Source organism: Solanum lycopersicum, chromosome 10 (assembly GCF_036512215.1).
Source record: "Solanum lycopersicum chromosome 10, SLM_r2.1".
Lineage (NCBI taxonomy): Eukaryota > Viridiplantae > Streptophyta > Magnoliopsida > Solanales > Solanaceae > Solanum > Solanum lycopersicum.
The window spans coordinates 7,031,449-7,047,373 of NC_090809.1; the positions used below are offsets into that span (position 1 = coordinate 7,031,449).

At 32.9% G+C, this 15,925-nt stretch overlaps 1 protein-coding gene across 1 annotated transcript; it reads left to right on the forward strand.

Moving 5' to 3' along the window:
• The first annotated feature begins 5,803 nt into the window (after positions 1-5,803).
• Positions 5,804-15,679, forward strand: LOC101246480 (probable protein S-acyltransferase 14). The gene is made up of 7 exons (XM_004248516.4): positions 5,804-6,551; positions 6,907-7,126; positions 7,211-7,302; positions 10,042-10,165; positions 10,263-10,348; positions 10,556-10,621; positions 15,164-15,679. The coding sequence occupies exons 1-7, from the start codon at positions 6,336-6,338 to the stop codon at positions 15,284-15,286; spliced, it is 927 nt and encodes a 308-aa protein (XP_004248564.1). The 5' UTR covers positions 5,804-6,335; the 3' UTR covers positions 15,287-15,679.
• Positions 15,680-15,925: the final 246 nt, after the last annotated feature.

Consider the following 15,925-nt stretch of genomic DNA (forward strand, 5'->3'; position numbering starts at 1 on the left):
AACCCAAATTATTTAATTTTTTCAAATCTGATTCAGATATCATTTTCGGATGATTGAAAAATATGTCATTTTATCTTTAATTGAATTGATTGTTTTTTCTAAATTTTTTATATGAAAGTTTACAAGTTTGTGTGAAATCAACAATGGTGGTGTAAGAATTTGGTCTTTGTTGTTATGGAGAAAGATAATAAAATGGAAAAATAAATAGAAATACATATATTTATAAAAGAGATATTAAAAATTAAAATTTAACATTTGTTTTTCGTGCTCCACTCTCTCAAAGAGAGTGAAACACACTCTCTATGCCAGCTAAACATTCAGAGAGGTAATAATATCAGTTTTTAGACAATTCAGGTGGGTGATAGGACTCTCGCAAAGTTAAAGCGTATAGTTGAAAATCCGGATAAAGATTAGGGGGGCTTTTTCTCTTCTTATTTATTTACTATTCTTTATTGATTCAAATTGACCCTTTTTAATAATCAATCTTTATTTTTTTTACTTTGTCTTGCACTAATTATTAATCTCTTAATAGTGTAACGTGTTATTTTATCAATTAATGAGTTTTGAATTATGAACTTCAAATAAAAATTATTAAGAATATATTTAAATAGTAATATTTTAAAAATTTATAAATTTTAAAAATGATGAATATTATTATTAGAGTTTTTTTTATTTAAAGGTTATTTCGATTTTCATCGACTTTCTTGCTAAATAAGATGACTAGGCTAGAACTACATTTTTTATTCTTTCTCTATTATATATCTCCAACGACACATAAAGTCAATGGAACATGAATATATTATGTTAATACTATTATATGATTTATGTGTAAACTCAAATTTTAATGTGAAAGATCTTTTTTTATTCTCAAAGTTTCGGCGAATAAGACATCTAATTCCAAAAAGGAAATGAAAATTGAATTGTTTAGTTATCTCTAATCACAAATAATCTAACAGAAAATACTACTTACATGCATATTTGATTTATTTGTTTATTAAAAAAAATCAATAATCCTAATTGTAACCCAAAATGAAAACAACTGATCATTTTATCTTATATAAATATTGTGGTACTTCCGATCTGCAAATCCCGAATCCGCCTCTAACTCTAATAATCTCAAATGGAGTGTTAGAAGAACAAAAAATTATATCAATGACATTAGAAACTCTTAAATACTGTTAGAAACTGAAGAAGAAAAATAGCAGGTACGTAAAAGAGAAAACAAAGAATGGAATTAAACTGATCCTTTCTTTCGTAACCCCAAGCCTATATCTAGGCTAACACTTAACGAAATAGTTCCACTAAAATATGGTACATATCAGTCCGCATAAACCAACTTAGTCCTAAAATATAGAACACATAACTCCTAAAAGTGACATACACATGACTTCACTGTTATGCAATATGTTATCAAAACAATACTGGTGATAACAAAACTTTGCATAAATAGTAAATTTTCAAAGTTTAAATCACTCAGTGAAGAATATAAATTAATTAACAAAAAATTAAAATTTGTTAAACGTACCAAAATATGTATAAAACAGAAAGAAAATATGATCAAGCCCACTGAATACACAGTGTCCCCTTAAGGAAATTATTCTCCTCTAGTATTTGGGGTCTGAATTGGAAAATATCCTCTCAGGGTAAGACAATCAATCATTAGTGTATTGATACCAAAAACTCTGGTGTCAGCGAGCCAGTCAACAACAGTAAAGTACATAAATAAATTTGTGCATAAGAAGAAGAAGTCAGAAATTTCGTGAGTATAAGTCTGAGGAATCAAAGGTATTTATAGTCAAGAGGAACTGATTCCCAAAGGTTGCAACCATTCATGAAAGTTAACAGTCTTTAAAACGGTCATGGTTGTTCCTGAATGTTGCAACCTTTCAAAACAGTCATCTCCAATGACGGAAAATTCAAATAAAATGGGAAAAAGTTTTAAATAAAATGGGTCGCGCAAATTCGAGTCGGGTCAAGTCGTTTTGGTTAATTAATTAAATAATTAAAATATTTTGGAAATTTAATTTAATTCAGTTAATTAAATAAACAAATAAAATAAACTTGGTCTAAAAAATAATCTCTCGATCGATCATTTTTCAAAGTTAAAGCCGAAACCGAGCGAGTGACGAAGACAACATGACGGGATCCCTCTTTCCAAACCTTTTAACAAGTAGTAGAAATGTTTCTCGATTTAAACACTTTAATTTTTTTCCACCACCAATGAGGGAGAAATGTCTTTTTTAAAGCATAAGAATCTTTTTCAGTTCCTATTTTCATTTTCCCTCCATTTCGCATTAACTCTTTCTATACCAACAATCCCCCACATTAATGGGGAATAGTCATAACATAAAGAAATACATTGACGAGTGTGTACTTTACAAGCAAGGATCAATTGCATATGGATAAGTAGGTTTCTCGTTGAACTTTTCAAGGGAACATGTGTCGAATATACTTGATTAATCGATAGATGCGATATCTTTGAACCGTTCAAACTTTGGTGTATACCTACACAACCATATGTCACATAATTAATCATTTACCGTTTATGGTTCTTATGATTGTGTTCGTTTCACCCATGGACACCTCCTGATTTCTTGATTGTATAGAGAATAGACTTTTTACAATAATTCTCTTTGAAGCGTCGTACATTTCACACTCACATAGGTGATTTCTAACGTTGTCATTGCATACATATAATATTTGGTCAAGTCTACCAAACTTAGCAAAACGTTAAAAACTTTAAGCTTAATTAACTCATTAACAAACCTTAGTGTTTTACCTCATTCCTATAACATTGTCTTCATCATGAGAATGGATTGAGTTGATTGACAATGTCGAACAGTCAATCACCACTTTATTTTTCTCCTTGAATCTGCTCTTGGGATTTCTTGTCTGATAGATAGAGTTACAGTCATGATGACTTATCCTCTTTCATAAATCCCATTTCATGAAATGATGTTTCAACTGCCTCTCTAACTAGGTCTTTCTTTAGTGGATCTGACACATTATCGCTTGAGTTCATACAGTCAATTGTTATAATTCCACTACAGAGTAGTTATCTTATGGTATTATGTCTCCATCGTATACGACAAGACTTTCCGTTGTAAATGACACTTCCTACCTTATCTATTGCTAATTGACTATCACAATGTATGCATATAAGTCCTACAGGTTTGGGCCAGAATGAAATATTCACTAAGAAATTCCAAAGCAATTCAGTTTCTTCACTGCCTTATCTAAGACGATAAATTCAGATTTCATTGTGGAGCGAGCAATACATGTCTTGATGATTTTCAAGAGATTTCTCATCCACCACGTGTAAAGACATGATCACTTATGAATTTTACTTCATTTGACCCGGTGATCCAATTTGAATCACTATATCATTCAATCACGGTAAGATATTTATTAGGCTGAACCCATTGACAACCCCTTAAATTTGACACCAGTTTTCACTTAGGCACCTCAAGTAGGTATTGTTCATTTTAACACCTCAAGTAGGGGTCTGCTATGTCATTTTGACACCTTTTTGTCAATCAGCTAAAATTACAAAGTGTGTAACACACTTGCGTATGACATGATGACTAATTAAAAGTTGGCATGTGTCATTTGAATGTAAAAATAATTATTTTAAAATAAATTATTAAAAAATAACTATTTTTTCAGCAAAATAAATAAATAAATAAATAAAATTACATATTTTCTACCATCCCACCCCAACCCTACCCTATCCGCCTTACGTCCCTTTTGCTCCCCAACTCTACAACCGTTTTCTTGATTTCTTCTTCCATTTTTTTTTAAAAAAAATAATTAGATTTTAGGTTTTTTCTGAAATGATTTTGGAAATTATATATGACATACTTCTAATTTTTTTGAAAAATAATGTGTATCTTGTTCTAAATCTTTTCAAAATTAGTGTGATGATTTTTAAAAATTTTATTCTTATAAACGGTTTTTAAAGTTAGTGTGATTGTTTTTATTTAATTTTTTCATACTTTGCAAGGTTTTTTTTATCATGAATTTTCACGATGGAAGGTGGAATTAAGTGGTAGGGCTAAAAAGTGAAGAAGAAGAAGAAGAAGAAGAAGGAAAAAATCCAAAAAAAAACCTCACGCGCTCAAAATGGGTGGAACACACAGAACATGTCAAGTCAGCAAAAAGTGTAAAAATGACATTCGGGACTCAACATGAGGTGTCTAAAATGAACAAAGCCTAGTTGAGATGTCTGAGTGAAAATTGATTCCATTTTAAGGGGGTTACTGATGGGTTCAACCTAATTATTATAATGCAAAACATAGTGTTGTGTATGTTTCAGACACCCTAACATATGTTTCATTGCCATCTAGTGAGTTTGATTAGAATTAGTAGCGAACTGAATCAACTTGCTAATAACACATGTTATATCTGGTCGTGTACAATTGATAATATACATCAAACTTCCCAACACTCTGCATATTTCAATTTGTTGAAGAAGAAGAAAACTGACAATGGAACATGTCCAACACAGCTGACTGACGTGTCTACAACAAGTGTTGAAGAAGGAAGATGACGATTGGAACATGTCAATGGAACAGGTCCAACAAAACTAACTTTCGAGTTTACAACACTTTATAGAATTAGAGTCGCACAAAGATTAAACTATTTATATTAATTATGATTATAGTACGACTAGGATTGGAGTACGACTAGTATTCTATTACAACTAGAATTAAATTATTTATATTGTTTTATTATTATGGTAGTATTATGTATTGTGTAGGGCTCTAAGTATAGTAACTTGAGACTCTACAATTCTGTCTATCTAGGGAGCTTGTAACTGAACATTATTTTCATCAATACAATTCTTGATTTCTCTAATTCTAGACATGAAATTTCTACATAATTGAGACTAACTTTCTCCTTCATTCTTTTGAAATGTAAAGCTTAAGTCAATTGAAGTTTTGACATCATTGAAATCCAAGTACTTGAACTTATCCAATACTCTTTCGCTATAATGAGATTGAGATAATGATAGTATCTGAAGACATTTTTGAAGTTTATCAGTTTGTAGAGATGCTACGGTTATAGAACCATTAAGATATTGACCTATCATTTATTGTGATTTATCGATATTTGATCGTTATTGGTTTGGTTATCAGTTTAACTGTTAAGATTTGACACAAAAGACATTGTAAATCACTTAGAAATAAGGTGACAAACCAAATGAACCAAGCACATGAGTTCACAAGTTACATTTTGTTTAAAAGCAAACACTTTTATATTGTAAAATAACCAAGTGTTTATGACTACCAGAAATAAAAGTAGAAAATCAAACTCTAATTCAAGGACTTTATACACAAAATGATATAAATATAATTATTTAATTTACTATTGGGATATCGGTTAACCCGCTAAGAAAAAACCTCAAACCGTTAAGAATCGATAATCTGATAACAAAAGAAATCAAACTCCTTATCATAACCGCTAAATCAATAACTCAATACTGATAAATCACTAACATTTTTTCGGTTCGATTTGAACAACCCTAAACTGAAATGTATTTTATGTGGATTGTAGACTCAAAGGCCACCGAACATATGAATAGTGATCGAGAAGCGTTTGTAGAGTTTCGTCAAATCTCACATGGATCAAAGTGAATACATGTATAAAATAATGAAAAACTTGGAGGTAAATGGATATGCACTTACAAAAATGGACTTGTGTGGTTGTCGATCATTAATATTGCATTACGATCGATATGCTTTAGAGATCCGATGAAACATAATCTCTTTATTTGCTCTTTAGATTTTGATTTTGATTTTGATTTTGATTTTAGTTATAATGATAAATAGATGCGCAAACGTAGTACATAAGAGATGCAAGAGGTTGGTTATAGTCATTATTGGGAGAGGTAGAAACTAAAAATCATTGCATCATTATATGTAGTAGTTTTGACTTATAATTAAATAATCTTTATTGGAGTAGGTTATTTGTACATGCAAGAGCCAATATAGCATGACCTTCTAGATGATTTTTTTTATCATCCATGACCAATGAAAATTGGAAAATTGTTCTTTCTTCTAATATAGTATAATATAATTAATTAAATTGCCTTAATAGACCTCTATCTTAAATTAGTATTGAAATTTCCCTAACTTTGACCACTACAAGTCATCTAACTTGGTTTCAATAATCTCAATTTTCCTCCTCCTTCACTATTTCACTCTATCATCCATCCATGGATTCCACTTTACATACCTAGAATCCATAAACCCTAAATAATTACTCAAGAAAATTCACACCAATTTTGTGATACAAAAAACCCATTTTGGGTGTATTTTTGTTAAAGATATATTATGTATAGATCGGGAGCTGTAATGGCATGGAACGTATTCAGATTCTGTACTGCTTTGCGAGGGCTTGGTTCGATCATGATCCTTTTGGTTTTGGGTGTTGTTGGAGTTACCTATTACGCCGTCGTTTTAACAAACTATGGTCCTTCCCTTGCCAGTAGTGTTGGTTTCCTTGATGTCCTCATTGCTCTTTCAGTACTTGTATTATTCCATTGTCTGGTAATTTCATTTTCTCCCAAATTCTGGTACTTTGTTTATAAAATTTGATGATTTATGGGTGTTTAACGTATTTCCATTTTTTGAAAATTTATATTTGGGTTTTTATGGGCGGTTCAAACATACAATTGTAGGAAATTTGTAAAGTTGGAGCTTGAGAAATCGAAAGTAGTTTTTTTCGAATCCTGTGGATAATGTGGATGATGGCTTCAACATAAAGTAGACAGATTACGGGAGATTTTAGAAAGAAAAGTTTGAGAGACTTCAAATTCATCTTGTTGTCAGAGCTGAGTGGGATTATGGATGGAGTGGAACTTATATTAAGTAGCTAAAAAGTAAATATTTGTGATGATTGCAGTTGGTGATGCTTCTGTGGTGCTACTTTTCTGTTGTTTTTACTGATCCTGGTAGTGTGCCTCCTAATTGGAGGCCAGAGTTGGATGAAGAAAGAGGGGAAACTGATCCGTTAACCACATCAGAATTTGGGGCTTCGCCAGCTGACTCAGGGAATCCCAGAATACGTTTTTGTAGGAAGTGCAACCAGTTAAAACCTCCTCGATGCCATCACTGTTCCGTTTGTGAGTTCTTGTTTTTTTCACCTAAATGATGATTTTGATTAAAGTTCTTAGTTTGAGGTTGAGTTGTCTGGCTCCCTGTTCTAGGTGGAAGGTGTGTGCTGAAGATGGACCATCATTGTGTGTGGGTTGTCAACTGTGTTGGAGCATTAAACTACAAGTATTTCCTTCTCTTCCTGGTAAGTCATCATGATTTTTGAATTTTTAGTAGTATTGGCTGCTAGATTCTGAACATATTTATAGCGTCAACAGATGACGATAGCTTTCCTGGATACAAGCAATGCCAATCTTCCTTTTCTTGGGAATCTTCACTAGCTCTATGGATTTTCCTGTCAGTGACCCTATGATCCAAGACCCTACTATCAGACTATGAGACCCCTTAAGCCACGTACCACTCCTTCCTCTTGCCCCTGACCCCGACTGTGGATAAATATAAGGAAAGTATAACTAAGAAGGAAAAATAATTTTTTCAATGAAATTTGCGCATGGCAAGCAAGGACTGTTCGTGACAAACACTTCCATTCTTTAAATTGGGTAATTGGGTTGCCCGAGAAAGGGGGGCACTAACACCATGTAGAAGTTGTTCGGATGGGGGATGTGTACTAGGAACCCCACAAACATTAAGTGTCTTTTTGGAAATCAAGGGCTAGTTTAGGTTGTTTTTATCTATAGTACTCTCTAGAGTGCTTCTCCACCACTCAAACTTTTGATGACACTTCGTTGGTTTCATCAATTCACACACTATTGTAAGCAATTAACATGCATAATGGTATATTAAAATGTATTGTGTTAGTTCATTTATAACTACTGTAATTAAGTACATGCTTAATGTCGATCTCTATTCTCTATGTTAACTCATGGTTGTAAAAATTGAGAACTTCTTTCTATCTTCTAGTACTACTGCTCTCACACTAGTGATGACTTCTCTATGAATATTTGTTATGGGATTTATATTTAATATAAGTTGCCTTCTTCCCCAACACCCACTAAATAACTTTTGTTATTACTAAATCATATGCTTTCTATAAGGCAATGAACAATATGTCTAAATCTTTCTTCTCGCGAATTTTTGCTAACTAGTATTAACAAAATAAAATACCATCTGTTGTAGATCTATCTGGTATAAATACAACCCAGTTTTCTGTTACACTTGTAGTGTCCCTAGATCTGTGCTCTATCACTCTTTTAAGCAGTTTCATCTTATTGTTGATAAGCTTAATGCCACGATGGTTCACAAAGTTTTAAATTGCATTGGAATTTGGGTACTCTTTCTCTACTCGTCAAGTGTTCTACCACTTTTTAGTATAACATTAAATAGTTTGGTAAGCATACTACTCCACCTCTCCAAGATACCTACCATTGAGACCATAGGCTTTCTTAATCATATTTTTCATGGCAATGTCTACTTTAGACTTGTTAGTTCTAAGAGTGCAGCTGAAGTATTTATCGTGTACAAATGTTTGGAGATCTTTAAGCTTATCTTCGTGATTTAAGTTGAAAAATTGACCATAGTCTCCTCCTCTCCTTGATCTTATTATCTCTCGTCAAAAGAGAATCATTTTTAATACACTACCTAGTTTAACTGTTTAAGTTCTTATTCTCTCATGTGAGCTAATTTGTACGTTTCTTTCTCCTCTTCTCGTGTCTCTAGCTTCTGGTACAAGCCATCTGGGCTTCCCAACAAGTTATGGCCCTATTAGCTTCCCTCTTAGCTCTCTTATATTCTTCAAAGGATACATAAGCAAGCTATGCCTATTTAAATAATATTCCTTCTCATTTTATGAGTCATAGTTTTAATTGGTTATGAAGTTTAAGAATGGAAACAGGACTTTTGAATTCTTGTGGTCTGAGACGAGTAAAGGTGTATAAACATTCCAAAAAAGTACCCTACCCTTCCAGTGCCCTTAAACATCCCATGTCATTCTTATGAGGGATTGTCGTTAAGGATAAAATGAGAATGGTGGAATGAAAAACTACCTAAATGTAGAATAATAACATTCTTTCTTTTGGTCATCAAAAGATAACATTCTGTTTGTAACATACAAAATAGGAAAGTAAACAGATAAATTTAGATGGAGAAAGAACAACATTATATATATATATTTTTCGATGCAATAGTCTCTTCAGTGGGTATGTTGTTGTTGTTGTCTTAAAATCTCCTATGTTATTAATTTCAAAAATATAAAAGTCTCCTATGTTATTGCTTATATGTCAAGTGGAGTGATTATGATGTTCATATATATCAGTATTTGTCTTAGTATATTGTTTTTTTTTGTTAGTTCTTTTGATATTTTTTGGGGTGAGTGTCACACATGGTTCTGTTGCTTTAGAAATCATATCTACCCATGAGACCTTTGCAAGCCATCATTACCTCCTACGTACAATCAGAGACAGAGCCAATGTTTTTAGTTTATGCGTTCTAGACCACATTCTATTTTACTTGCTAGGTTCTGAATAAATTATTTATACATACTAAATGAATTTTTAACTCAAAATACAGGGTTTGAGTCAAGGCTACAGGTTATACGGAACTGTAGCTAGTACTGTGGCTCCGCCACCTGTACAATCATAGTAGGAGTTTAATGACATGCTGCTAGTCATGCAAGAACCAATACTAAGCATCAACTGCGATATTAGCACTATGCCTGCATACAGTATCTGAGCGACCATAGTGATAATTGTTTTTAAGGAACTTATTCTGATATTGTTTCATATATGACCTTATCATTTTCCTAAATTCATCTGGCTATTTCTGTGAGAGTGGAATCAGTTTCCTTGTTGGTGCCTGTCAATTGATGTTGTATGCATCATTATGCATGTATGAATACTTAACAACAACTGTCCTGGTATTTTCGTCGCATTGCAGTAATTTAATGACCGTCTTTTCCTCAACTAATTAGAACCTTCTCTTACTGCAGTTCTATACATTCCTTGAGACCACTGTTGTCACTTTATCATTACTGCCACAATTTATTGCATTCTTCAGTGATGGAGAGATACCTGGGACTCCTGGCACTCTTGCGACTACTTTCCTTGCTTTTGGTATGGTCTGGGGATTGTCTTGGTGAACTTGCTACCTGTGATTTCTTTATGAAGACACTGGTTTTCTTAATTTTTCTACATTTCTTGTGCATCGCAGTCTTAAACCTTGCTTTTGCTTTGAGCGTTTTGGGATTTCTGATTATGCACATATCATTGGTGTCTGGTAACACCACGACCATTGAGGTACTCCATTTTTCTTATTCCTTATGTTGAATGTTAAGTGTTTTCCTTTCTAAGGAACGCCTAGTGATCTGAAACATCATTTGTACTGTGCAAACAGCTCTTTAGTCTTGAGGCAAAACCAGTTTGTAGAATCTTTCTCTCTTGTTCTTTGGTCTGGAAAAGTATCTTTCTTTTCTGCACACATTTAATGGCTTGTCTTACTTTCAGGCTTATGAGAAGAAGACCAGTCCTAAATGGCGTTATGATCTTGGGCGTAAGAGGAACTTTGAACAGGTTAGATGACTGCACAAGATTGCCTTATTTATTATTTATTTCTGATGGTAGGTTGCTCTCAGTATGAAAGAAAAGATAGATGCTTCTCTAAGTAATGCTGCAGTCTCATCTAAATTCTTAGGTATGAATATTATAATAAGTACCAGATTTATGAAGTTGCTTTGGAAGTTATTGTTTGAATGTGACACAACAAAAAACATTAGTTAAATATGAAAGAGAACATTCAATTGCAACTGACACTCAATGTTTATTCTGAGATATAAATACTTGGAAGCTAATTTAAATGCCCGTGGTAAAATATAAAATTTATTGAAGAACCTAAAACATCATGGTAGTAGAGGATGGGGAAACAAGGAAGCTTCATTTACAAAGGGTGGAGAAGTGTAAACCAGTGTGGAAACGATATGCCATGTACATAGGACCTTGATCTCAGGCGCGTTTATGAAACATTACCTACATCTCATAGCAATGATTAATTGACAGATGTAGTTTTATGATTGAAATATAATCGTAGAATAGTGGGTAGAAAATAAATTGCAATTTCTGTTCCTTTATCTTTACTTTCTAGTTCTACCCTTTTCTTGGGTCTTGATATATGCTTTCATCCACTTTATGATATAAGAAGCATACATTAAGCCTTCATATTAGATGCCACTTCGATACAGTGTTTGCAGTTATTTTATGAAATTAATAAAATGAAAATGGTCAGTAGGAGAATATGTTCTAACAGAATGATGTGTTTGCTACCTCACTACCTCCTTACCATTATATCTTTTTCACTTGTTATACAACTTTATCCGGTTTACTCGGGTTAACTAGATTTGGTTTAACATTGATTATTAGTATACTTCTTTTTAAAGTAAATATTTTTCTTTAGAACTACAGGAACAACACAAATAAAACTACTTTTGTATGAAACATCATGAAAATCGTAAAAGAAATGAAATAGGTCGTAAGCGATATCTTTTTTTGCTTGAATAATAAAACTTGAAAAGTAACTGGGCCAGTAGAATAGGGCGAAAGGGGAGTAAATGACCCAAAACATCCCTTAACTATAATCCAAACTTAAAAACATCCTTATATTGTAATAATGAATAAATAACATCCTTGAACTATCCTAGAAGTTACAAGTTACACCTCTCTTAGTTTTCTGTCATAAAACTAACAGCTTCAAACAGAAAATGTGCCTTTTCACGTGACTTATCCCTACAAATCTACCATTATTGTCTCCTCTCCTTAGCTTCTTAAGCAAGGAGCGAAAACATAAGCTAGCTAGTCATTGATGTTTCTTTCATTCTTATCATTTGGAAAAATATAGACACGAAGAAGTGGAAGATAAATATTCTAGTCCTGCATACATAATATATATAGAGGAGATTTATTCTCCTTTTCTTTTAGAATGTCATGTAAAAACATTTTTTCATATTTCACTAGAAAATAGACTGATCTGAGAAAAGAAAAAGACAATATATATTTTACAAGTCATCACCTTAGGTTGTGAACTTAAGGTGTGGGAGTTTGGCTTGACCCCTACCATGTTATATTAATAGGCAAAGAACTTACCACGACTAGAGGGAACATGAAATCTTGCCTCAAGTCTACAAAAGTTTATATTGAAGGAAGGAAATAACCTATATAGAATTTCTTCCTGTACAGACACAAATATATTGACTAATAATTTTTATATTTTTTAAATCTCCTCCGAGAGGTGGGTAGTTTCCGTTTATTAAGTTGAAGCAGATCATTTACTTCTCTGGGAAGATATAAGCCCCTATTGCCACTTGTAACAGCAATCTTGGCGAAAAAAATCAGTAACCTGATTAGCTTCTCTATAGCAGTGACTGAAAAGAACCTCATGTCCTCTTTAAGTGTTTGAGGTAGCTTTCAGACAATGTGCTCGACTTTCAAGTTGCAAGAGTCCTCTTTGATCAGCATATGAGTTATCACTAGAGAGTCAAGTTCAACGTGAATTCTAGAAAAACCATTTTGGATAGATCATCTATTGGTGTTTTTGGAAGTTGGATAGTTATTTGAGGTCTAGTGGGGTAATTAGTAGGATATAATGTGGAGAACCTGTCATAGTAGTTACATGAGTTACTAAGAATAATGACACCACTTTCTCCATTATATACCCGTTGATTATTATGCACGTTAATATTTTTATTTGACGGTTAAAACGAGTAGGGGAATTTTGGTGTTTATGTACATTTTAATACTAAATAAAATTATTAAAGTGCATGTCATGATAATTAGGGGCATAAAGTGTAAAAAGTGGTGTTATAAACTGTCATTATTCTTTGTAACTCATGTAGCCACAATGACATGTTCTCCACATTATCCTACTAATTACTCCACTACACCTCAAATAACTATCCTTTTTCTTGACATTTACTTGTGCAAGAAATCCACACATGTATAAAGGATGTTTCTTCTTTGTATTGTAATATATGAAAAATATGAGAGGTGGATGAGAAGTATTATGTTGTGTTTATATTTTGAATTAGTGTAGTGAAAGAGAGTTGAATGAAAGAAAAATATTCTAGGCATTTGACCATGAAAACAAAAAAATTCACTTTATTTGAAATTTCCAAAGTTGAAGTTGTGTTTGGTCATAGTTTTTGCAGTTAATATTTAGAATTTAAATGTATTTTTTAATATAAATATTATTTGAACATGGAATATAATTTAATTAGCGTTATATAATGAATCTCTGTTAGGATTTTTTTGAAAAAAATAAGTTCAGAAATGAAAAAAGTAAAAGTGAAAACAAGGTTTTTGTTGTTTTCCAAATTTCAAATACAACTTCAAGTTGTATTTGGAATTTTTCATGGCCAAACACTTTTCAAATAAGCTGAAATAATATTTTGGAAAAAAGTAAATAATATTCATGACAAAATTAACTTATGCACTATACAAATGAGAGTAATTTTATGTACAAGGAAGTTGTTCTTTGATGGAGCTTTGGACTCTACAACAGTTCAACTACAAGGAGTTCGCCTTCTGGGTTGAGCTCGTCGCACGGGCTTGGTGCGGGTTACCTCTCCTATGTGGTTTGCGAGCTATTGTATTGGAGTGATAGTTTCTACCCGTGCGCATCCAAAGGGTAGCGGCTGCGAGTTTCCCTTGTAAAAAAAAATGCATATGTTTTTTTTAAAGAAAATTTTATTCAGTTTTTTTTTTTTTTTTGAGAACACGGGAAGACAATTTTTAGTCCATATTTTTATACTTAGTTTTTTGATATTTTAACTATTTGAGTAGGTATTTTCGATGATTATATGAAACATCTTGAGTAGGCCTTGTGCTGAGGTGAAATATGTTTTGGCTTATTTAAAGTAAAAGTTAGCAAATCACATGGTCTTGGTGCTATGGTTTTACTAAAATGTTATTTTTTTTCTTAATGCTCATTCAGTTTGGAGGGGATGTTACAACCAGAACGGATTAGTCAATGTTCTTTTCTATTTAACGTGGCTCTTAATCTGATAACAGGGTTTTCCTAGTAATTAACGAGGTTTTCAAAACCTTGGTATTAACTTCTTATGATAAATACACAAGCAAAGCCCTACAGCATATCCTGAAGATGTTCAGCTACTACCTCACTGATTCTCTACTCTTTAGTTTCACTTCCAACAGATCACAACCAGCCATTTTGCAACTTAATGCAGTCCTTCATTTTTCTGTGTGTTACAATTTACTCTTCTGTCAAAACAATGTGACATTGTAGGGCAACTTTTTGTATGAATCCTTCGTAATTAAACTGAACATACTAAAAAGTTGGATGTACTGGTTAGATCTATACACGTGTGTCATATTTGTAGACCATTTCTATTCTCCGATGCTCTTCTGCTGTCTACTCTCCCTGGTGTTCCCAAATCTCTTACCACACTGTTTAACACCAGTTCCTATGTTACTTCATTTTTAATGCCTTTGTTCCCGCAGTGTTGTAACTTTATTCTCAGAATCCATGGGTCTCATCATGTCTACCAGCAACATCAAAAAATTCTCTCAAAGCCAACATTCTAGTATGCTGTCTTTGGTTCTTTAATGATACAAGCTTTACAAAGAACCTTATCAAGGAATAGAATATCAAATCAAACTTCACACAGAAATACAAGGAAAAGACGGTCCTGAAATTCTTGTGCCTGATCTGTCATTAACTGGAGGTTTTTGTCTTAAAAAGAGTACAGCTTTTGTTTTACCTTTTGCTATTTTGGTTATTTTTTTAAATGAATAAACATGAGAAAGCTATCACATGCCTGTCATTTTTCAGTTATATTTTACTGGTTAGTACGCTGCTGTATAAGACCGAGTGTCGGACTGGACTACCCAGTAAACTTGGACTACTTTCTCAAGTTTTACTCATCTCGAGAAAACTTATCAGGGCACCATTTGGATTGGACTGCAAAAACTAGTTTTGAATATGACAGCTAATTACCTTTGCTTGTCTTTCCTATGTCATTTTACAAGTTGTGATCTGTGTTATTTTCATAAAAAATGTTACATCCCTTTCAGTTTATCATTCTAATGTTGTATTATACGAATCAGGTGTTTGGTTTGGACAAACGGTATTGGTTCATTCCTGCTTACTCTGAAGAAGATTTAAGACGGATACCTGCTCTTCACGGTCTTGAATACCCATCAAAGCCTGACCTTGATGCCCAAGAATAATCATGATGTGCATACCGAACATAAGTTTCGTTCTTTGTAACAAAATATGCAGCGCCTCAGGATTTCAACTGATTAACCGGCTTTAACTACATTGGACTGGACCTTTGCATGTACTCGTAATATGCAGAGCAACAACACAAGAATATGAAGAGTCTGAGCAGGCGAACAACTTGTGGATTGGAGCAAAGGCTGGCATTTCGTACTACGTTGATATGTCCATTTCATGATTTTTCAATTTCTATGTGAAATTAATATTCTGTAACATAAAAATGATGCTGATTTTCACGTCTAACCGCAGTGTTCTTGTAGATTAGATCTCTGAAGATTCTCCACTCGAAAACATTGATTTCCTGATAAAAGAAGTGCAGATCAATTCTGTGATGATTGTTCTTAGCTTTGTTGAAATGGTGACTATGCCATCAGAAATGTTCACAAATCACAGTTATGAGTTCAATTACTTTCTGGTGGGGTTATTTATTTTGTCTCAAATATACTGGAGGAAAGTATACTATCTGAAATTTTGGATTATAGGAACTCCCAAATATTTTTTTCAACAATACAGGGTTTAATCATTTAACTCTTATATTTGGTACTGCCAAAAATATAGTAATATGCATCCCCCGTCATACTTAAATGAAG